Here is a 26,451-nt window from a genome sequence, read left to right as displayed (position 1 = left end):
CTTTTGAGTCCTTGCCGCCAGAGACGAATATCAGTGGGATAAGACGAGGGGTGCATTTTTAGGGTCGACGTTTTCTAACCGCACCTCTCCTTGTGGAAAAACAGCATCGCTACTATGCTAGTTGTCTGAAGAAAAGACCTTACTTCTGTCATACCTCTGTACATCCAGAACTACGACTTCGAACCTTGAGTTTGTTGCTTTAGTCTTACCGTTCTTCAACCGACCTTTCTGTCGTGGTAAGAACTTGAGGAACGATTGTTGCAGCCAGTATAGCTCACAATAGGCGAGCCCGACCACCACGTCAAGGTAGCAACAACGGTCTGTTTGTACATGCAGATTACTTGGTTGGGTTCCGTTTGATTATGGTAACCAATGGTTGGAGACTCATGGTGACATGGCTCACAGTCTTTCCTTAAACTATAAGATTAAAATCGCTTCATATCTTTCTTTCGATGAACTAATTCTTTCTTCCTGTACTTTATCCTTATACAAAATCTTTCTTTTATATATTACCGCCACTGAATTAACTACTTCTATGAATTTCGTGTTGATCTTGTTGTTCTAATGAGGTGTGGCAACTTGAACTGATGCATGTATGCTCCTGGTCCTACGTTGTAGCTGACTGACTGATTAACATAACCAGTTCTAATCTCTGGCTAACACCATACTATAAATTTGACTAATTAACCAATAACATTAAAGGATTACTAGAAAATTATTTTGTCTTGGTATAAGACAATAACAAATCTTGGTCATGAGATCATTTGTACCATTTATATCAATGATTTGAGATTCAATTCTTCTCAGTTTCTAGATATTAATTAAGTATATGGTTTAACATCATGTACAGTACTAGTTTAAGCAACTATTAAAAACCCAGACAAATTTGAAATCCGTTTCGTCCTCATTTCTGACCCTTCATCAGTAGTTATTCACAATTCTTTAACCAGGAATCGAACATTAAATCTCAAGTACCATTTACCAAAATCAAATTGCTAAATCACTTAATCAATATCCAAACACATTAGGAAATCTAGAAATAAAAAGCATTCATGCTTAATACCAAACGTTTTGGATACTACAGAGATTTTGTTTTACTTAGATTGTTTAATCATTTCATAATATAAATGAGGCATTGAATTTTCGTGACATTGAATACACTTAGTATTATTGAAATTCATAAATTATCGAAACAACCAAAGCAAAAATAAAAAACAAAAACGGAAATCATTCACTATTTCCTGAAACAAATGAAAATCAATAAAAGTGAATCCTTCTTTCATAATCAATGATAAACAGAAATTTTTTTATATTCTTATCGATTTTATTGTAATGTTTTATCGATTTATTGATTTAACAATTGATTTATGATTATTATAACTGAATAGTTCTTATTCTAAATAATAATGTAGCTTAGATTGAATTTCAATTAACTAAACTTTCTATATCAGATATATGAATCGTAATACGGGAGAAGTGTACATAGAGAGTAGAATTTAACATTTACATATAAATCACTGTATATTATAACTCTCATTATTGGGAAAGATTAAAGCCCATGAATCTGTGTTACACTATAAATGACTATGAATTAGATCACTTAAACTAACATTAATTATTTCAGTACTGAATATAATTCTAAGTCCCCATTATGAGTTGTCAAGGTATAGTGTTAGGTGAGAGAGTGTTGGTCAACCGCCGATGCTCAATTGGGAGTAACACCTGTAAGTAAGTAAGTAAGTAAGTAAGTAAGTAAGTAAGTAAGTAAGTAAGTAAGTAAGTAAGTAAGTAAGTAGTAGAGTGAGTGAGTGAGTGGAGTGAGTGAGTGAGTGAGTGAGTGAGTGAGTGAGGAGTGGTGAGTGGGTGAGTGAGTGAGTGAGGTGAGTGAGTGAGTGAGTGAGTGAGGTGAGTGAGTGGTGGAGTGAGTGGAGTGAGTGAGGCAGTGAGTGTGAGTGAGTGAGTGAGAGTGGTAGTGAGTGAGTGAGTGAGTGAGTGAGTGAGTGAGTGAGTGAGTGAGTGTGAGTGAGTGAGTGAGTGAGTGAGTGAGTGAGTGAGTGAGTGAGTGAGTGAAGTAAGTGAAGTAAGTGAAGTAAGTAAGTAAGTAAGTAAGTAAGTAAGTAAGTAAGTAAGTGAGGGAGTAAGTAAGTAAGTAAGTAATATTGTTTTCATGCATTAGAATGAAAGAATCATAGAATCATTTGATATTTTAGTACTTTATCGAATTACTGAAATTACCACAAAATTGTTGGTGAAAGTACTTTTTCTAAAAGAAAAATCAGTAATGTAAATTGCACTTTTTTTCAGTACTAATCACCTCATTATGAACATGAACATAATTTGTTATAAACACCAACTTAATTACACTGAGAATCAGTGACCAGTGGAGTTCAACCGGGTCTGTTGTGAGATAATAATTTACTAGGGAAAATGTTGGATATGTCACTCATTTCCGTGGATTAGTTGAAGTTAAACACTAACATCGTTGAATACCAGCCGGCTCAGTGGTCTACAAGTTAAGCGTTCGCGCATGAGACCGATAGGTCCTTGGTTCGAATCTCTCGAAGTGGGATCGTGGATGCGCTCTTCTGAGGAGTGCCATAATGAGACGAAACGGTTGTTCAGTGTTTCCAGGTTTTCAATGGTTGTCTAACTTCAATTGATTCATGATCACAACCATTGAAATCAATATAATATACACAAAACGTTTTTTGATAATAAATACACTTTGTTTAAATTTGTTTTATTAACATTGTAGGTGGAAGCAAAACGAGCTCTACCAAAAGAAGTACTGAGTTCAAGTAATGCTTTAGTGAAACAACGAAGTTTATTACCTAATGCATTTGGTAAGTCATACTATGGTGATCGACCACATAAATGAGAACCAATAGAATGTATTTGAATACAAAATTACATAATCTCATAGTAAAATCTCAGAACCATACAGTAAATAATTCATTTGCAAAATGTCAGTCAATCGTCTCTGACTTCATTGTTCTTTCGTTCCCAGACCAATCATTCTTTGTTCTCATTCTCATTTCTTTGATCTTCATAACCGTCTCCTCCTCCTCCACATATTTCACTTTCGATTGATCATACATACTACTTATATATATGCCGATATCAGTAACACACACCACAATACTACTTAATTCATAGTTTACAAAAGAGTTTCATACATAGAATATATTACCATAAAGTTAAAAATGAATGGAAGTTCATTTCCAGGAAGTACTTCAAACCATTATTCTTAAATCCCTTTTTTTCTCTATTTTTTTCCTTCAAAAAAAATTCCACTTAATATACTTCAGAGTGGAAGTCAATTATTTACATAAAAGCTAATGACAATCAATTCTCTAATTCTAAATGCAAACCAACTTAATACTGGACTTTGTAATACCAAGAATTGAAGTCTTTCACCTCATGGAGGAGCATAGGCCACACACCAGTACTCTCTATTCAACTCTGTCCTGAGCAGTCTTTCCCAGTTGTTTGTAGAATGTTTAGGTGCTTTTCTCTTCATTTCTGCAGCAGTTCGGAAAATTCTACCAGTCTTAAACATTGTACGAGCATTCTATGTATCCAAATTAATGGTTGCTTTGGTTGTTAGAAGGGGCATCAGCCTCGTGAGTTCCGAAAGAACTCAGCTTTCACCAGTAGGCGTCATAACTCTCCTAAATGAAAAAGTTCTAACTCTTAGGACAGAGTTTGAATGATTTGAATTGTTTTTTTCTGGTCAGCGTTTTTTCCGAGTTAGGTTTGTGCAGGATGGGGTCGCTAACTCATGCCCAACGCTCCTTCTTTATCCGGACTTGGGACCGGCATTAGACCGAAAGGGGCTCCAGGTGGAGTTAGGTCCTTTCCTGAGCAACTGTTATTTAATAACAGTGACACCTATGGACTATGTAACTTAACGATAACCATATTTAATATAACACCTTTTAATCCATAGTAAAAAGCAATTAATAATTAAAATTACAAACAAAATTTATTACCTAATAATTACTATTGTCAGTGTTGGATTCAGTTGGCAATGATGGATAATGGCTAGCAGTAGAATCCAGGACACGCGTTTCATCCTGTTTGAGACTCGTCAACTGGATGGTTTTGCATCTCAGACTTGATGTTCACTCTGGGACTCGAACCCAGTACCGTTCGCTTGGAATATACAAGTAAACAACATCAAGTAAATATATTAGATTCACTTGTTTAATACTTGAGAACAGTCATTAGAAAATGACAAATCTGAGTTACTTTAAGATTTGGCAATCGTTAGCAAACTATATATTCAACCTTTATAAAAACTGATTCTCTTCCAAAGATTAAAACCCATTTCATGTACATTCATTGTCATAAACATAATCAGCTAGTACCTGATCGTTTCAGTAATCACGCATAACTCCGGAAGGAATCGAACCAAAGAAATTCACTTGGAAATGACTGCCCTCTGCTTCTTATCTTTCAACAGCATCCCAAATAAGATCACCTCCTATATATTACCATTTATAGGTATACAATTGTAATAAATCATTCTATTAGAAGCGAAGTTAAGATAATGTGATAATCACAGATAAAGTATTTTCGGCCATTTTCTGGTTCTATGTTCCTATCCCCAGTGATTGAGTCGTAGATTTTACACTCCTATGAACTCCAGTACTAATACGAAGCAAATGTCCGATGTTTTCTGATCATCAAAGAATTTCCAACTACGGTCTATTCAATAATCTCCATAAAATGCTTGCAATTTCGATTCCAATGATTGTTTGATCATTATCAATTTTCTTTATCTATTTAGCTTTACCAAATGAAGTTGATTCAGCAGCTACAGCTGCAGCTACCATAGCTGCAGCTGCTCTTGCATCAAGACAACAACAACATCAACAGCAACAACACTATCAGAATATAAATCAAAATTTACAGAACTCAGGATCTGCATTTGTATCACTTGCTTATGCATCATGTAAGTTAAAGTATGACTTATTTATAGCGAATAATTTCAGTTAATACATTTATTTACTATAAAGAATGATAAATTATTGTATTTGTTAAACATAATGAAATGAAATGAAATGATGGAATAGTTAGTCAGATGATTACAAATTAGTGATGTAATACATGGCAGGAAGATGTTTAAAAAAATGTTTCCATAGTTGATCTAAGTTAGACCACTACTGAAAACCCACAAGCACTGAATGACAATTTCATCCTAGTGTGAAACTCCTCAGTAGTGCGCATCCATGATTTCTCTCTCGGGATTCGAACTTAGGACTTTATATCTCTCAGGCGAACGCCTAACCTGTAGACCATTGAGCTGTCATCCAACGATATTAATGACTGACTTCAATCGATCCATGATCTTGAGCAACCCTTCATCCATTATCTGAGGTAGATGCCTGCTCTTCATGACACAGATTAAACTCCACCGGTCATGGCTCATGAATTCAACTAATAACATTACTCCAGAAACCCTTATAAACAAATATGTTTCAAATAATCAGAGTTATTTTGAAACTAAAGAAAATACTAGAAAACGACAGATTATGTTTCTATATGCTGTTGGAAAATTATAAAGTTTGTTATCATTTTCTATGAACTCGAGAACAGATATAATTCTTAAATATCCTTGTTTTCTGTAAGGAAATTATCTTAGAATTATAACCCATTTCATGCATCGAACCTTCTGTTTTCGATCCAGGTTTATGAGGTTGAAGATTGATGATGACTCGAAAGTGAGAAAAGATACAAAGTCTAAATGTTCAGGCGGTTAATAAAGTGCTTTCTCAATTGATTGATCACTGGGTGGTGATCAATCTCATGTGTGTCAAGTCCTTCTTAGTGTAGATTGAATGCTATCGATCGAGATGCAATCTGACCACTAGTCTCGACTAGACTCGACACCGTGTGCACTATGATGAGATAAGATGGTGGCTGGAGGTAGTCAACAGGAAACCCTAGACCCGAGTTTCGTGCTACTTGACAGTCGTCAACAAGGGGTACCTGTAATCTTAAGGGAACTGATACCCGCTGACGGATTTGGTTGAGATCATGAATTGATTGATTTAGGTCACCATTGAAAACCTGAAAGTACCGTTTCTTCCTAGTATGGACTCCTCAGTAGTCGCACCCATGATCCCACACTCAGGATCCGAACCCAGGACTTTCGGTCTCACTCGTGAACGCTTAGCCTCTATATGTTAAGAAGATGGAGATTATGGGAAAATGTGGTATGTGTGAACCAATTATATTTCATACACTTTAATCATATATGTGTATCAAAAGGGATTTTGTAGACATTATATTAATTTTAATGGTTGAGATCATGAATCAATTGAAGCTAACCAACCATGGAAAACCTGGAAGCACGATCCCACCTCGAGAGATTCGAACCAAGGACCTATCGGTCTCATGCGCGAACACTTAACCTCTAGACCGCTGAGCCGACCGGTATCCAACGGTGTTAATGTCTAACTTTAACTACTCCAAGAAATTGCGCGACACATCCACCATTTTCCTTAGTGAGTAATTATCTTACAGCATACCCGGTTAAACTCCACTGGTCACTGCGCGCGAGAATGATAGGTCCAGGAGTCGTGGATGCTCACTGCCGAAGATTCCCACAGTAGGACAAAACGGCCGTCCAATACTTCCAGTTTTTCCATGGTGATCTACCCTCAATTGATTCATGATCTCAACTATTGATATAGGTATATATTAGAAAACATTTCTGAAACAAATCCAAATATTGACCTGGAAATGTTTGTTTTTCTTTGAGAGAGACAAAGAATGAGAGAGGGGAACTTTCTATGAAAATTGTCATCAGTAAATTCATTAGGTTTATAAAAACATTGACCATTAAAGAATTCAAGCCTGATTTATGTAAATTTTAAGTTGACCTGATAAAATTTCATTTCTAATATATCAATGATAGTTTAATGACAATTTAGTAACTATATCATTACCCTACTATCTCATGTGGATAATTGACCTTTTAAAGTAAAATGTCCTGACAGATAAATGTATGGTCATGTTTATTTCATTATCATTTTATACTAATGAAACTAAAGATTGTACAACTTCCATGTGCTTAATTACTTATTTACTCCCTCCCTCCCTCCCTCCCTTACTTACTTACTTACTCGCTTACTTACGCCTGTTACTCCCAATGGAGTACAGGCTGCTGACCAGCATTCTTCAACTTCCACATATTGTGTCATTAAAATGTTTTATGATATTTTGAATAATATAATGAATAATGTAACATATTCACTATGAACAAGTTCATGTTCTAAGCTTAGAACAATATCCATTGATGTTATGAAGTTTAATGATAATAATTAGCTACTGAAAGCAATGTAGATAAGTAGTTGGAGATATGAATTTGATATATTAGTCTCTTATCGTATTTTTAATCGTAATGTTATTCTTACGGTTGATTTACTATAATGTAATGTAATAAGCACGAATTATAATGAACAGGTTGGATGTAACTAGACGAATTGGATTTCGGAGATTACCTAGCTCTTCTATTCTATACATACGAACAAATGCAGATGATGAAAACCAGTGAAGCATCAATAGACCTCAATAAAAACAAGAGAAAATGAGAAATACAACACAGAGATTACCAACCAAATCAATCACATGTGATGGAGAAGTTCTTAAAGATGTGAAAACTTTCACATACCTAGGAAACATCATCGATAAACAACGAGGATCTGATGCAGACGTGAATGTGAGGATTGGCAAGTCAAAGACAGCATTCCCAGAATTGAAGAACATATGGAACTTAAAACAACTGTCAATCCATATCAAAGTCAGAATCTTTAATGCGAACATCAAGACAGTTCTACTGTATGGAGCTGAAACTTGGAGAACTAGTACAACCATCATCAAAGAAGTAAACAATTGTCTACTTAAGATACTTAATGTCCATTGATTGGATAGCACCAGCAGCAGCCTACTATGTGAAAAAACAAACCAGGTTCCAACTGAAGAGGAAATTAGGAAAAGACGTTGGAAGCGGATAGGACATAAATTACATAACTCACTAAACATCATCATGAAGCAAGCGCTAACATGGAATGATGAGAGGAAACGGAAAAGTAGAAGACTAGAGAACACACTGCGCTGTGAATAGGAAGCAGATATCGAAAGTATGAATAGTAACTCGGAACACTTGGAAAAGGGTTGCTTTGAACAGATTCCAATGGATACTGCTCGTAAGCGGTAATATACTCCTCTATTAGGGATAACAGGCTTAAGTAAGTAAGTAGCTCATGTAATATTTTTATTAAACAACTACTCATTATAACCACTAAACTACAATTTTGATAGCTAAAGCCTTTTATTTATTTATTAATTTTTCTTAATATTCAGTGATGCCATTCAATCAGTTTCAATCATTTCCATTAACATCTAACAATTATGTTGGACAACCTTTAACTACATCAAATCTAACAATGGAATCCTCAGGTATACATCATCAAAATCTTCATCATTCAAATCCTATTGAATTCCCATCTGCAGCTGTACTACCAAATGGTTAGTTATGCTAATGCATTAAACCACGTTTTGTGTCAGAATGTAGGTTTGTGAAGATTTTAGTCATTTGATAGTTGAATTCATGAGCTAGACCACCATGGATAACCTGGAAGCCGTTTTGTTCTAGTATGGGACTGCTCAGTAGTGAGCATCCACAATCCCGCAAGTGGGACTCGAACCCAGTATCTTCGCTCGAATGCTTTATCTCTAGATCACTGAGCAAACATCCGACGGTGTTAATGCCTACCTTCAACGAATTCATGGTTGGAATCCACTGGTCATGGCTTCTCACTAGAACTCCAGGAAGCACATCTTGAAGCTAGTTAGTAGTGAACACATGATGATGATTATTATCAGCTATTCACTGAAGGCAATGGTGGACGGTCGCGTATTATCATGGATTGGTTGATGTTAAACATTAACACCTTTGGATGCCGGTTCAGCGACTCACAGATTAAGCATTAGTGAGTGAGACCGAAGATCCTGTGCATGAGGTTCACGTGAGGGATCGTGGATGTACACAACTGAGCAGTCCCATACTAGGACAAAACGACTATCCAGTGCTTCAAGGTTTTCCATGGTGGTATGCCTTTAATCGAATCATGAATTCAATTATTAAATGTTTTATGTTTTAAAAAATGCTGAACTATATCATCTGATTCGGTGTAAATTAGAAAGGTCATTTACAAAAGGTCAGAATGATTCATTTACATATTGAGAGACATTTAATGCATTTTTTTTTGCCAGTCGTATCTTTAACCTACAGTCTAAAATCTAATCACAAATAACATCAATTTCATAAGATACATTCAACTTTAACATGGATGGTTGTGAAAGTTTCTTGCAAACAGTTGTTAACTCAAATAACAAATAGAATATGTGATATGAACTACTGATATCTATTTTCAGTAATTGAGATCATGAACTGATTGATGTTAGACCACCATTGAAAACCTTAAAGCACTGGACAGCCATTTCGTCTTATTGTGGAACTCTTCATCAGTGCGTTCACAATCTCACTCGCGGGATTCGAACTCAGGACCTATCGGTCTCTCGCGCGAACGCTTAACCTCTAGACCATTGAACCGGTAACCTACGGTGTTCATGTGTAACTTCAACCAATTCATGAAATTGCACGACCATTTTCCATTGTACGGAGGTAGATACCTATCTCTACCCGACGCGTGTTAGTTGCATTAGTCAAGGCTTCTCACTAGAACTCCGAGAATTTATATTTATAACATTGGCAGTGTACAGGATAACACAGATACTTCCACAATACTTACGGTTAATAAAAGCATTCAATCTTATTGTACATATGCACGATTATTACGCACATCAATACCATGAATCCAAGTTTTGGTAATTCATGATCATCAGTTGCTTAATTAAAGTTAATGCCTATTTCATTTTGAAACTTCAACATATTTTAAACAATCTCATTGAACTATGATTTATTTCGTTCTATTTCAATAATTAGGTCATTCTACAACAATGACTAGATTTCCACAACTTGGTATTCAGTCTGATGTAAATCTTCAACCTTCATGTCCTTTAAATTTTACTTATAATTCACCTACAGCCTATATAAATTCTACAGGGACATTAACATCAGTTGGTAATTATTTAAATACAACCATTCCAAATCTTATAAATCTTGCACCATCTGGAACAATTCAAGCATTATTACCTAATTTAACTTATAATATTTTAACAAATTTAAATGATCAACGTAATCAACCACTTCATACACATCAATCACAACAAACTATTGGACAACAATCATTACAACAACAACAACAACACCATCACCAACAGCAACAACACAATCAGTCGTTACCTTCTATTCAATTAGATGTTGAAACATTAAAACAACAGATTCAACTACAGAATTGGTCAAATAATACACCATATTCACTGATAGCATTAAACCAAAAGGTTAGTGTATTCTTTTTTGTTAGCGAGTTCGTTTTCTATGGGATGTGATCGCTAACCCTATACTCAACCCTTCTTCTTTATCCTGGCTTGGGACCGGCAGTAGCCCTAGAGGGGATTCAAAAGGAGTTAATTAGTTTTTATTTTGTTTTTTATACGAAATAAAAGTAAACACTGAATGGAGTTCAGTATGTGTTTTCTCCTCTATTTCCCAATAACTCTTAGTTTATTCCTTAAAAGATTTTGATAACGAATGTATAAAAGGTATATCAGAAACTGTAATGAGATTATTAAGATTACTTTGAAAATGAGTAGCGCATACACCAATAAAATTGAAGTAAAGTTTAAAATTGAAGTACACGATGGCCGTTTCGTTCTATTGTGGGATTCCTCAACGGTACTCTTCCAGGATTCTGCTTGCGGGATTCGAACCCAAGATCTTTGGTCTTGCACTCGAATACTTTACCTCTGAACCAATGAGCCGGAAAGCATCTATATTTAAAAGGATTAATTTAGATATTATTGTTTTCTAACAAGCTGACAAATTTGTCCCTATACTATACTCTTACCTTAGTTAATTCCAACTATATAAGTCAATAGTATCATGAATGCTACTAGATAGGATGATCCTACTTTGAGTTCATGTATGATCATAAGTTTACATTCCAAGTTTTCAATAATTCTCATATGGTTAGTCCATGATAGAAATCTAATGCTTTAGTTATCAATCATCTTTCCACATATTAAATATTAAACCATTTAGATGTATCCTTTCAGTATTAAGTGTTTACAATCTGAAGTTAATCATACATTGTCATATTCAATGAAGATATCGCACTGAATGTTTCAATTAGTCTTTGTTATCTTGTAGTGGTCGGTATTCAATATAATTCTTAAACTTTTTATACAGTATGTCCTGATAACCGTCACTAGATACCGCCTAAACGGCATATTGATCAGAAAGTGAATACAAAGTGTTGATTAAGTTTATTATTGTATCAAGTACAGATAACCATAATTACCAATACCCTAAGCAAGCATGAAATAGTAATGCCAAAAAACCAAGCGGGCAAGTGAGTAAGCGTGCGAGTCAAATCAGCGAGTATCATATGACTCAAGAACTTCAATGATTCCTTTCCAAATTTATACTTCTTCACCTTTATAATGACGCCATGTTCTTGAAGTTTTGTAAACAACTATCTTCTTATATTTAAATAAACGAACAATATTCAAGTATTTAACAATAAAGAATAGAGAAATTAGAATATAAATAACCATAAGAATAAAGTCTAATTTCATTAATATACAATAACTAGTTTCTATGAGTTTCATTTAGTTACCTACTATTATAAACTTTCTAATGAGACTATCATTTATGGATGACCTTTGAATGACGCTAAAGTGACTTTGAGAGTGTCCACCTGACAACCAGGACAAGTGAGCATTATAAGGTAGTGTAAATAATACGAATTATGAGTTACAGTTGATGGTTAAGGTTAGGAATTAGATTTATGGTTTTCATTACGAACTGACACCAACTATGATGCTCAAACGTTATTTAGCCAAAAACTCAAGATTCATTATTTTATTTCTGATTGCTTCGTCTGTAAAGGATAATCAGGGAGATTATAATTTATGGATGAACCAATCAGATTTAAGATAAAAGGTCTTAGATTTCGGCGCGAAATTCATTCAACCATTTGGTTAAATACAATCCTGGCATTATAGTTGATGATGAAAAATCGTAAATCTAATTCCTAACCTTAACCATCAACGATATATTATAATCATTATTCTTCAAACTGTTTTATAACCCTCATTTAACCCTAGTATGTGGTTAAACAGTCCCAAGGTGACTTAGCGTCGCTCAAATGTCGCCCATAAATTATAATCTCACCTGAAAATCTGTCCGACTTTCTTTCTGACAGACTATCTCTTCAGTAATATGATATATATATTTTTGATTGAGATCATGAGCCGATTGGTGTTAGACCATCATTGAAAACCTGGATGCATTGGACGACCGTTTTGTCCTGTTGTGGGACTCCTCATCAGTGCGCATCCACGATCCCGCTTGCGGGATTCAAACCCAGGGCCTTCAGTCTCTCGCGCGAGCGTCCCACAATAGGACGAAACGGCTGTCCAGTGCTTCCGGGTATTCAACGGTGGTCTAACATCAATCGGTTCATGATCTTAATCAAAAACTTAACAATCTCCACAACCTCTAAACTGATGATATATATATATATATACGATTATTAAACTATTGTATTGTCTTTACTTATATATATTTACCTGTTTTATGTTTTTGATCATTTTAGGCTTTAGGACAAATTCATTCACCTTCTAATTTATTAAATTTTAATCCCAATCAAAAAATCCCTAATATACAACCAAATGATGTAACAACAACACCAATTCATTTAACAGATACATCACCAACAATGTGGTTACTTCCAGCGAAAATTCCACGGTAGGTAAACAACAGAATAAACATAATTTTTTCTTTTAAAACATGAAAAAAGCACAAAATTTCATTGTAGTGATTTAATAGTTGAATTCATAAGTCGAAACCGATAGGTCCTTGGTTTGAATCCCGTGGACGAGATGATGGATATGCACTATTGAGAAGATGGTGGTTAGAGGTAGTTAACAGGAAACCTTGGACCCGAGTTTCGTGCTACTTGGCACTCGTCAGCATGGTGTACCTGTAATCTTGAGGGAATCGGTACTCCCTGACGGACTCGATCCCGTGTCACCTAGCTTCACAGTTGATAGCATTCGATGTGCACTAAGAAGGACTTGACACACATGACATTGATTAGTCCTACAGGAGGTCGGTCGCAGGCCGGATAGCTCAGTGGTAACGTCTCTGACTGTGAAGCTGGATGACACAGGATCAAACCCGTCAGTAGGTATCATTTCTCTTAAGATTACAGGTGCCCATTGCCAAGTAGCACGAAACTCGGGTCCAGGGTTTCCTGTTGATTACCTCCAACCACCATCTTATCTCAATATAGTGTACTCAGTGTCGACTTTAGTCGAGACTAGTGGCCACATTGATAGCATTCAATTTGCACTAAGAAGGACTTGACACATATGACATTGATTACCACCACCCAATGATCAATCAATTGTAACTGTTAAGAAGTATCATCCCAAGACGAAATGATTGTCCAGTGCTTTTAGGTTTTCAATGATGATCTAGCTTTAATCGACTGATGAATTCAACTATGAAATATATATATATATATTTATTTAAGATTGAGAATATTTGTGTCATAGAAATCAATTGACTATTTTCATTTTATCAATTTCTTCAGTTCCTTCAATTGTATTATACATCATTCAACAAATACTCCATTAGTCAGGTAGGTTATTAGACAAAACAAAACAAATCAATCATTATTGTTTCTAAGATAGAAACCCAATAACAAAAACTATTCTATATATTTTGCTTCACAATTAGTATACTGTAGTTGATATAATTAGTTGGAAGGAAGCTTCATCGTTTTTTTCGCTGAGTAGTTCACAACTCCTCAATATATATCTATATCTATATCTGTATCTGTATTTGTACATTTATGTTTGTATATTTGTATATGTGATATTGAAAGTAGAGTATATTTGTCTTCTATTTGTTTATCTGTCTGTTTGTTTGTAATTATTTCTTTTTGATATATAGATTCTAGTCATCATTATAAGTAAATTGTCTTAGTTTCAATCGCATTTTTCTTGCTGTTTTTTTCTCTTTTCCTTTTTTCTTTCTTTGTTTTGGTTGTTTATTGTACGAGGAATAATGAGGATTGAATAGGGAGGTTGATTATGAATATAGTGGTCTTTAGTGCTGTTGGAAGTATGAGCGTGGTTATCACTTTCCGGTTGCTCACAATGTGGAAGGGTTCTTCTTCAGGTACCTGAAAAGTAAATTGTATTGGATGTGGTCTTAGTGATCTGAGAGCGTGATCGTACTGTTCAACAGACATCTACTTGAGGTCGGTTGCACACGGCTTTTTCTTGAGTAATTTTCGTGTTAGCTACGTACTTGTTGAAACCATACTGCCGGAGACGGGTATCCGTGGGATAAGGCTAAGTATGTATTTTTAGGGTCGGCCTTTTCTAAACCCACCCTTCCTTGTGGGAAGTCAGCATCGCTGTTATACTGGTTGACTGAAGGAAAAAGCTGTCACATCTCTGTACATTCAGCAGTATGACTTCACCTTCGGACCTTGGGTTTGTTGCTTTTAGTCTTACTGCTCTTCAACCGACCTGACATGTAGTACCTTCAGGAACGACTGTTTCAGCTAGTATAGCTCGAATAGTTCATCACGATAGGCAAGCCTGACCACTACATCAAGATAGCAATAACGGTTGGAGACTCTAGGTGACATGGCTCAGGATCGATCACAATGGTATCTGTGTATACACTCTCTGTCTTCTCTTAAACTATGAGATTAAAATAGCTTCATATCTTTGTTTCTGCGAACTAATTCTTTCTTTCTGTAATATATCCTTATATGCCACCACTGAATTAACTACTTGTATGAAATCGGTGTTCATTTTGTTGTCTTGATGACGTATGGCAACTTGGATCGATGCATATATGTGGCTAGTCCTACCTTGTAACTGACTGACTGATTGTACTATTGTTCACTTTCCTTTTTCTTTTTCTTCCACATTTTTATCATTTTACTAATATGAGTTTCATTAGTGTATTTATTTATATACGAATAGTTTATTCAAGGGAAAAGAAACAGTTAGTTTTTACCTTAGTTGAGTGTTAGTAGCACGTTGTTTGTCTAGAGATAGATTACATACTATCAGTACATTGATATTTACTTACTTACTGATTTACTTACGCCTGTTACTCCTCGTGGAGTTACATAGTTCGACCACCAGCACTCTATCCAACCCTGACATGGGCAATTCTTTCCCAGCTTTTTCCAGTTGTTGATAAATAATGCTTTAATGGATGATTATTTCGTATTACTTTGATTATTTTCATTGACTGTATTATTATTGTTGTTGTTGTTGTTTTTGTTCACTATACTGTGATTAATCCAATCAGTTGAGGTGCTTTAACAAAGGTAAGATGAAATCGTTTTGAAGAGAGTATAGTTGTGACATTAGGACTATTATTTTCTAATTCATAATATGATAATACATGATAAAAATACAAATAAAATATAAGCAAAATATGGCTAATAGTGGAATCCAGAACGAGCGTTTCATCCTATTTGAGATTTGTCAGATGGACATGTCACTTTGGAAATCAAATCCAGTCCCGTTTGTTTGGAATTCTATCACGTTATCCGTTTAGCTATTAACTCCAGGTAACCGTTAGCTTGTGGATGTGATGCAAATGTGAAGGCACGGATCGGCAAAGCAAGAGAAGTATATTTACAAATGAAGAACATCTGGAACTCAAAACAACTACCAACCAACACCAAGGTCAGAATTTTCAATACAAGTGTCAAAACAGTTCTATTGTATGGGGCGAAAAATTGGAGAACTATGAAAGCTATCATCCAAAAGAAACAAGTGTTTATCATTAGCTGTTTACGCAAAATACTTCGGATCCGTTGGCCATCAGCAACAACCTACTATGGGAGAAAACAAACGAGATTCCAGTGGAGGAAGAAATCAGGAAGAAGCGTTGGAAGTAGATAGGACACACATTAAGGAAATCACCCAACTGTATCACAAGACAAGCCTTCACTTGGAATCCTCAAGGCCAAAGGAGAAGTGGAGACAGATAGACATGAGAAGAATGAACAACAATTGTATAGAACTAGAAAAGAAAGCCTAGGACAGACCTAGTTGGAGAATGGTCAACGGCGGCCTATGCTCCATTGGGGGTAACAGGCTTAAGTAAGTAACCACTAGCTTGTGCAGTGGGATGAAGTTTTAATTCATTTTCGTATTGTAGCTAAATGAATAAAAACTTCACCTTATTGATCAAGCTAGTGCATATCTGAATCAATAGCTAAGTGGATAACGTGATGACGTTTGAAGTGAACGGTACTGAGGTGAATGTGTATCCAGGTGACGAGTCCTAAGCAGGACAAAACGCTTGTCCTGGATTTTACTACTAACCACCATCTATCTCTACATTAAATGGAAATATCAAGGCAATCCTCACCGGGTGCATATATGCCAATAAGAGACTGATCGATTGTAGTCATAAACAACAATGAGTAGATTCAAACAACTCATACAAAATGAATTCAAACGGAATAGTTTTTTTGTAGAACTGACACATAATCACATATAATGTACGTAAGTAACTATGCTTTTGATAATGGTTGAGCGAAATCACAAGTTAACTTAAATCAGGAGCACAAACCATCCAATTTCGAACTAATCGTAAGACTTTTTTGTATCTATAATGTCATATCAGTAACACTGTCGAAGCATTTCAAATAACAGGAAACTAGCTATCTACTTTTATCTAGTTGGTAACGATTTTTCAATCAATATCAGTCCTTAATGAGAGAAAAAATTCCTCAATTTTTTTTCCTAATTCTAAGTTAAAATTAAAACGGAAACCAGTTGAATGTCTAAATAAACATAATCCCATTCATCAATATTCCAATATCTTTTGAAAGATAAATTCACTTGGTATTGTTTGGCTTGAATCTTTCCATTGATGTTTAGGACTGTAATTGATCAGTCTCTTATTAGCATATATGCATACTGTGCGTATTGCCTCGATATTGTTTTGATTTACAAGCATTATAAACAACGATGAATTGTGGATAGCAGTGAGGAATCCAGGAGGCGCGTTTCGTCCTGTCTGGGACTCGTCAGCTGGATGCAGTTGAATCTTGGAGTTAATGTTCACTTGGAGACTCGAACCCAGTACAATTCGTTTCAAACGCTATAAAGTTCTCTTCTTAGCTACTGAGTTCTGATAGCCACTTGCTTGTGCAATGGGATGAAGTTTAAACTCACTTGGTATTATTTACTTGAATCTCACCATAAATGTCTAGGACTGCAATTGATCAGTCTCTTATTAGCATATTGTGCGTATTGCCTCAATATTGTTTTGATTTACAAGCATTATAAACAACGATGAATTGTGGACATCAGTGGGGAATTCAGGACTCGTCAACTAGATGTTTTATTAGAATTTTGTAACTTGCCACCAGTATGAATCTACAATTTCCTATTAAATCTATAATAATCTAAGAAAATCGGTTAATAAGCACATTATTGTCCGGTTAGACTGAATAGTGTTGAATTCATTCTAATATGTGGAAAAATTTAATCACTTTTTATATTTCATCAGTTTTTTTAACTAGATGTTAAGATAATACCGAGGCATTCCTTAAAGGATTCATAAATGCCAACAAGAGATTGATCAATTGCAGTCATAAATAACAATGGGAAGATACAAGTAAATCAACATACTGGGTTTATATACAAACCAAACAGACCACTTTGTACCATAAAATAGGAAATAACATTTGTACAAGTTTCAGCCAAATGTGTCTGTGATTGGAAGAGACTGTAATTCACAGACTGGGCATCAATCAATTATATTAAATCGTATAATCATAGTCTATAGATTAAAATGAAGCTTAAAATAAGAGGAATATGAATATGCATAGTTTAGTTATTCAAAATGTACACGCATAACTTGATCCGAACAGTTACCATTCATTATTTTCATCGAGATATATCACTTCACAAGATTATACCTTGTTATATTGAATATCAACAATAGTCTTATCATGTACTATACTTTCTAATACCATTTTACATCTGTCTCTCCCTCTCCCTCCATCTCTCTCTTTCTTCTCTCTTTATCGTCATTTATCACTTATCCCTTATGTAATTTGTCTTATCGTTGACCCTTTCCTAGTTTGTTTGTTTGCTGGTTGCATTAAAATCTCTTGACAAGGCAATATGTATATTGCACGAATACATCAAAACTTTGATATTTTTAGATCATGTTCATTCTTTTTTCATGAATCTTTATCTTCTTAGAACGGACTAATTGTTTTCCATCTAACCATGTCATTTAGTGTTTTGTGTGAATTATTAACCTTGACAATGTACAGTTTGATGTAGCTTGTTATTGTCTCTTATAATTACAACAACTATTGTACATCTAATCAACCTTTTAACAGTTAGTTGTAGGTCATTGAAGCTTAGATGACATTTAAAACAATTAATCTTTTTTATTTGTAATATAATAACAAGAGGAATGTTGACCTGCAAAGAAAAATTAGATTCGTTTACGTCTTTCATTACGGAATACATTCAGGTTTATGACACTTATCTGCCCCGCGCCCACTTGCCGCACTTGCTTGCCTTGCTTGCTTGCCCGCTTGCCCCCTTGCTTGCCTTGCTTGCCCCACCACTTGCCTTGCCCCCTTGCCCGCCTTGCTTACGCGCGCGCGCGCGCGCGCCCCTTGCCTTGCCTTACTTGCTTGCCGCGCGCGCGCGCGCGCGCCAGCGCGCGCTCGCGCCGCGCGCGCCGCGCCGCGCACGCACTCACTTGCCCTTGCGCGCGCGCGCGCGCGCGCCGCTTGCGCGCCTGCGCCTGCGCGCTTGCTTGCGCTTGCCTTGCGCGCGCGCGCTTGCGCGCGCGCCACTTGCTTGCTTGCCGCACTTGCCCCTTGCCGCCTTACTTGTTACGCTGCCATATAGCATAGGTCGCCGACCAGCACTCTGCAACCCATTCTGTCCTCCGCCTTTTTTTCTAGTTCTATCTAATTGTTGTTCATTCTTCTCTCGTTTACCCGTCTGCATTTCGCGACGTAATATGTTGTTTGATCTTTCTCCTCTCCTTGGACCTTGAGCATTCCAAGTGAGAGCTTGCTTTATGACACAATTTGGTGTTTCTCTAAATTACACAGTTGAAGATAATGATCTTCAGGTGTTAATACAATTTCTCTTTTGGATGTCAAACTACTAAACGGTTTATTTTATTTAATAATAAATAGTTTTTTGAACCGGAGATATTCAGAATAACAATGAACATAATTTATCTCCTCTATTAATGTTCTATTATCTACTATTTAATTCTGACTGTAACTTACCTATCCAGTTGAAGTATAAAGGTAACTTCTGATTGATTTTAAAGCATATAGCTAATGTTTCATACTAATACTACTACCATGACTACTACTGTTGTGTGTGTTACTGATGTCAATAGATTTATAAGTAGTATGTATCATCAATTGAAAGTGAAATTTTTAAAAACAGAATGTTAAGAAGATCGATAAAAAAGAGAATGATTGGTATGAAAATGAAGAAACAATGAAGTGTGAGACAATTGATTGACATTTTGCAAATGAATTACTTATTGTATGGTTCTCAGAGTTGACTAAGTCATCTATTTACTTATCCCCACCACTGTTCTCATTTACAACACTACTAGTCTTACTAACATTACTATGAACTATTCAATCCACAATGACTCAATATCTGTAAATGTAAAACTTAATTCATATAAATTTCAATAGTTAAGATCGTGAGTCAGTTGATATTAGACCACCATGGAAAACCTCGAAGCACTGAACGGTCATTTCGTCCTATTGTGGGACTACTCCTCAGTCGTGCGCATTCACGACCTCGTCTCCTGCGAGGTTCGAATCCAGGACCTACTGGTTTCGCACGCGAGCACTTAACCACTAGACCACTGAGCCGGCATTTAAATTTACTAATCGACACAAAACATTAATGACTACAAATAGATACATCTACATCATTGTGTTACCAAAGTATCATCATCATCATCATCATCATCATCATTAAGTCATGATTACCATTATTATGCAATTGCATGTTGTTGCTTAATTTCTTTCTTTTTTGTTTTGTTTTGTTTTTATTCTTGTAAAGTGTAGTAGTATTAGCTCTTTATATAGTTAGTTTATGTATAAAATGCATGTCTATAGTTTTTCAATTAGGAACAAACAAACAAACAAACAAACAAACCCTACTGTTTCGATAGTAGCTGTCTAGATTTAGTTCCGCTTTCTATTTCTTATCATTTTTATACATTAGTTGTTAGTTTATTATATCATAATTATTATCTTCATTTTCTAGAATTGATTCATATGTCTTATATTGGTTAATTGTATTGTATAGTATCCTTATTCATTGGTGTATCATAGTAACAAAATGTAGTTCAAATATGTTGATGTGAATAGAAATCATAATAAGTAGTATATAATATGATGAGAGATGATTTATGAAAATTACTTAAAAGAATATGATCTAATGTATATGAGAAAGTTGCTTATAAAGACAAACATTGAAGAGATCTGTTTTCAGACTAAGCTGGACTATCTAGTCTTTGATATATACATACATAAATATATATGGACATTATAAATGGACTGACTGATTCAGTCAGAGGCATGTAAACAGTTAGCTTCCCAGCTAATGTGTTTATTTATTTGAACACTTAACTATTGATAGAAAGGGGCACCGAATACATATGCACCACACAAGTCACTTGATTTGTGTATGGGCTATGATACTGCGCGGGTGCTCAGACCGAAGCAGCTGGTTTTCTTAGGGGGCCACACCCAGAGCCTTCGACCTAAAGGTATGATCCAGAAGACAGTGGAACAACGTCAGAAGATGCGATTTCATGGTAGGCGGTGACCAACAGTAGGTTCATATACTGTTTGTTCCTTAAAGATCATGGAGCTCATGTACACTATTGATTTGGAATCAGGGTTTCCTAACTCTTCCAGATGTACCCTCTGTATCCATCAACTCACTTCATGCACCAGACATTCGCTTTTCATCGTCTCAATTTCGTAAACAACACCCATGCTGTGAGAATGCAGTGAATAGGACTTCCATGACAGTGGCTTCATACGCGTGGCCATGTGAGAGTATTTTAAGATAGGAAGCTGACTCTCCCTATGCTTCGCCGTACCCGGGTATTCGGGGGCAGCTGTGAATGCATATTTTTGTCGTTTCGTTTATAATGAAAAGAGACAGGAAAAAATGTTTTCAAATATTTTGCTCTTACGGCTTAAATTTTTTATAATTTCCAAGTTTAATCGTGTCTAAGGGACCAATAAATGATATAATTTCACAGGTTGAAATCATGAGTCAGTTGAAGCTAGACCACCATTGAAAACCTGGAAGAACTGGACGGCCGTTTCGTCCTGGTATGGGAATCCTCAGCAGTGCGCATCCACGACCCCGCACCACGCTTCAACTGACTCATGATTTCAACCTGTGAAATTTCTAAAAACTCTCCACAAAACCCATTCTGACAATGATATAATTCCTTGTCTAAATAGACTAGGCACACATTTTATGCTGTTAAACGTTGATTAATACTTATGAGCCATAAACTACTTTCTGTAAACGGCGAAGATAGACTTCATTGTTTGATCATCTATCTTTGTACTGCAATTGATTGGTCACCGGGTGTTGATCAATATCATATGTGTTAGGTCCTTGTAAGTTCAGATCGAATTCTATCGACCAAGTTGCAATGTGACCACTAGTCAACAAAAACCATGAGCCTAGGTTTCGTGCTATTTGGCACATATGACATTGATCACCATCTTGTGATCATTTAATTGTAAATGCATCTCAGTGTTATAGGATGTCAGTCGTTGTTCGAATAGTCTATTGATAACGTCTCTGACTATGAAGCTGGGTGACACGAGACCGAAACCATCAGGGAGAATCAGTTCTCTCAAGATTACAGATGCACCTTGCTGACGAGTGCCAAAATAGCTTGAAACTTAGTTCTAAGGTTTTCTATCGACTATCTCCAAACACCATCTTATCTTTGTACTGATTAATTTCCTTGATTATTCAAGTAAGTTACGTCATGATTAGAAAGGATTCTCTTTCAAGATGTGCACTTAGACATATTCTGACTTAATGAAAATGTTTAAGAATTCAATACTTGAACACTGTAGTAGTTAGCGTTTTTTAGCGAGTTAGTTTCGTACGGGATGGGGTCTCTAACCCCATGCCCAACCCACCTTCTTTATCCGAGCTTGGAACCGGCAGCATCCCCAGAAGGGCTCCAGGCAGAGTTGAACACTGCGCTAACTTCATGAATGAATTGTCAAGATGTTTATTTCACACTTATTCTTTAATTATGCACATTAGATAAATGTCATAGAATGTTTATTATAATGATTTATATTATCTGTCTTAGGAAAATACACAGTCAAAGCTAAAACGTCTACTAACTAATATCAGTTGTATTCATTTGGTGTTGTTTACTTATATCTTCCCATTGTTTGCCGTTTGAAGCGAACGGTACTGGATTCTAGTCTCAGAGTGGACATCAACTCTGAGATAAGGGTTAAATCCAGCTGACGAGTCCTAAATAGGACGAAACGCGTGTCCTGGATTCCAATGATACCCACTATCCATCTTTATTAATATCAGTTGTTTAAATGGTTTGCATATCTTTAAAGAAAATCTAATGAATCATTAGATTTACAATCTTCATATACTGTTTCTTTTTAGTACTAAAAGTCTTTTTTAAAGAGGCTGTTCATGATCAGTATAGGGTTTTGTAGAGATTGTAGAGTGTTTATTAAGATTTTTAACTGATCAATGTTAGATCGCTATTGAAAATCTAGGAGCACTAGACAACTGTATGGGACTTCTCAGCAATGGGTAGTACGAGATCGTAGGTGTTAATGATATTAATGATTGTAAACTACGTATCTTTAGTTTATTAAATAACTGGTGTGATATCGTAATCCAGTGTTAAATTTGCATATCCGATAGCCCCAAATGTATGCATTGTGCATTCACACAAGAACATTCAATGATTCATAATACCAATTTATCAAAGTTCTCGTGGTTATAGAAACCATAAGATATCGTATTAGTGGAATAATAAGAGAAATTCAGGTGTGTTTGTCAACCATCTCCATCTTGTATAACTAACCATACCCAACTACTCACTTCATTCCTAACACTGTGAACTTAGTCCATCATCTGTGTGAACCGTCTATGGTTTATCCTAATAAATGTCCTACCTGTTGCAGCCATAATTGTACACAATGCTAAATGGTCCATAGGACCTCTAGATCTCCTTCAACCACTCGGTATGGCGTCATTAAATTGTGTCGAAAGAGATATTAAGCAGTCCTTGGACTTATATTAACCCAACGGGGTAAACTTATTGCATTGTAGAAGAATCAGAACGTAAAGATGTAAATGAAGATTAAAAACCACATATCCGTAAATTATTCAATCAAGTTGTCATTAATATTAAAGACAACATTGATACCTCGTTGTCGATTTGAAATTGATTGTATTCTATGGACAGTTACATCACAAAAAATACACAATGGTTGTTCATTTCCATTCCCACTTCATACGTTATGAATTTCATGAACTTACAAAAAATTTCACTAAGTGAATATGTATAATGTTTTAAGTTATAATCAGAGGATTAGTTGAATTTAGACATTAACACCGTTGAATACCAAGCGGCTCAATGGTCTAGAGGTTAAGCGCTCACGAGCGAGACCAATAGATCTTGGGTTCTAATCTCATGAGGTGGGATCATAGATGCGCACTTCTGAAGAGTCCCATAATAGGACGTAATAGCCATCCAATGTTTCCAGGTTTTTCAAGATGATCTAGCTTCAATTAACTTGTGAATTCAACTATCACAAAAGTTTCGAGTTATCTTTACTAAATAGTGACTAGCTTTGTGAGAAAATCCTCGGAGTTCTGGTGAGAAGCCGTGATCAGTGGAGCTAATCCGTGTCGGGTAGAAACAGGTGTCTACGTCGGTACAATCGAAGATGGTCGCGCAATTTTGTGGATCGACTGAGGTTAGACATTAACAACATTGGATGTCGGCTCATTGGTCTAGTTGGTTAAGCGCCTGGCGCGACACTGATAGGTCCTGGGTTGGAATCTCGTGGGGTGCGGGATCGTAGATGCGCACTGCTGAAGGGTCCCATGCTAGGACGAAACGGCTGTCCAGTGCTTCCAGGTTTTCCATGATGGTCTAGCTTCAATTGACTCATGATTTCAATCAAAAATAGTTTGTAGTTAAGCTTTTCTTGTCATTCTTGACAATATCCTTTCCAATGAATACTACCTAATCAAATTATTTCACTTAGAGTTTAACAATATCAAAAACATCTACCTTAATCTCAATATATCCCATTAATTAAAGTAAGTATTCACAATTCCATATATAGTAGCTTCTCATGTTAAAAGTGTTTATTACATTATATTAACGAATTTTATTAACCTTCTTATGATTCATTATTTTGTTTTTGTTTTTACATTTTTAGAGTTCACTAATAGACAATCCCTTCCATTCTTTGACACCTTACTTTTCAATAATAATAATAATTGGCCTCATTTACCTATCTACCTAACTACTTCATTCAATATGATCGATCTATTTTCATTTCTAATAATCAAGTCATTTGTTTCTCTCCTCCCTCTCCCTCTCTCCCTCATCCCCCTCTCACTCTCTTTCTCTCTCTCTCTCTCTCTGTGGAAACGTTTAATAACCATAATCATTGTATTCTATATACACATTAATTATACAATTGTAATTATGAATACAAACAAACAGACAAACCAACACCCTTTTATTAATAAAATCATTCAATGCATATTACATTTAGTAAAAGAGAAATGCATCATATATTTCTTCTATCTATCTTTTCTCTCTTTTCTTATGTTGTTGTTGTTGTTGTTATGATTATTACCGTGATTATTATTATTTTCCATTCAATTGTTTCTCAGTTTTACAACGAATAGTAAAACACACAAAAATTTTTTTCTAGAAAAACCAACAACAACAACAATAATGAAAATAAAATTTTAATAAAGAAAAACTAATAATAAAAATAATAAGTGTAGTCATTTAAATGAATTTAAAAAGAAAAAAAGAAAAAAACGAGAGAAGAACAAAAAGAAAAGCAAAAAAGAAAAAAAGAATTCAAACTACCAATCAAAATAATGAATCGATGTTCAATCTATATTTTTTTGTTTGTGATAAAAAAAAGAAAAAGAAAAAAAGAAGAAGAAAAGAAAAAGATTCGCATAAAAAAATGACCGATATCGAGAAAAGAAATTGAAAGAATAAAAAGAAAAGAAAAACCGATAAAATAAATATCTTAGTAACAATCTTTTTTGTTGAAATTTTTTTCTTCCTTTCTAAAAAAAAATCGAATCTTTTTTTTTCATTGTACAACTGCTCAAAATGTTTCTTTTTCTTTATTGTTTTTTTGTTTTTGTTTTATTCAAATAAAACATTTAATGTTTTTATAGGTTTTGTTATGTAATGTAAACCATAGAAGATGAGTAATGAATCGGTGTGGATAAATACGTTTACATGAGTTATATAATACCATTGTAAATGGTGGAGAAGATTTGTTGGTCAGATGGATGATTTTGATGGAGTTTTGTTCTTTGAGCTGGATGGTTTGGAGTTTTTATCGTTCTTTTGAACGACATCATTATCAGCGCAAACTTCAGATAGAAATGATTTTATATTTGGTTTTCAAGAGAAACAGAAACTATCCAGACTATTACATGACAACTCAAACAATACTGTTTAATCCTGTTTAACAAGAGAGCCAGATAACGCATAGGCTTAAAATTGGTAGCTCAAATTGTAAGACTCAATCCAGTTTCTAGGAGAAGCAGACATAATTCAGGCTTAAACTTTATAATCTGATCAGTACAGCTCAATCTTGTGGCGCAAACACACAGGTATGAAGCTTCGAAGTGGACCAACGTGTACATTAGATAACTCATTATTAGTAGATAAGGTTTGTGACAGTTTTTATTTGTAAAGGTAGAATACATCATTGAGTAACTTGTATGAACTGACTAACTAGAAGTCACATACTGTTTGACAGATGTTTCAGCTTGATAATGAACTTCATAGAAATTTGTGCTTACAATGTCATTTAAAATCGTACTCAAAACCTGTGCGTTCTTTGGTCTTCCACTTCTCCTTTGGCGTTGAGGATTCCAAGTGAG

General features: G+C 35.3%; 1 protein-coding gene across 1 annotated transcript in view; it reads left to right on the top strand.

The window, feature by feature from the left end:
* MSI2_3 (RNA-binding protein Musashi 2) overlaps positions 1-24,772 on the top strand; it is an 82,605-nt gene extending 57,833 nt beyond the window's left edge. The window contains exons 4-9 of the mRNA XM_051214139.1: positions 2,756-2,843; positions 4,793-4,957; positions 8,374-8,538; positions 10,019-10,476; positions 12,795-12,946; positions 24,744-24,772. Of these exons, the coding sequence (XP_051067271.1) occupies positions 2,756-2,843; positions 4,793-4,957; positions 8,374-8,538; positions 10,019-10,476; positions 12,795-12,946; positions 24,744-24,753 (1,038 nt within the window). The 3' untranslated portion in view covers positions 24,754-24,772. The remainder of the gene's footprint in view (positions 1-2,755; positions 2,844-4,792; positions 4,958-8,373; positions 8,539-10,018; positions 10,477-12,794; positions 12,947-24,743) is intronic.
* The last annotated feature ends 1,679 nt before the right edge of the window (positions 24,773-26,451 follow it).

Source organism: Schistosoma haematobium, chromosome 2 (genome assembly GCF_000699445.3).
Source record: "Schistosoma haematobium chromosome 2, whole genome shotgun sequence".
NCBI lineage: Eukaryota > Metazoa > Platyhelminthes > Trematoda > Strigeidida > Schistosomatidae > Schistosoma > Schistosoma haematobium.
The sequence above is the reverse complement of the archived record's forward strand: the minus strand, read 5'-3'. Positions and strand labels throughout refer to the sequence as shown.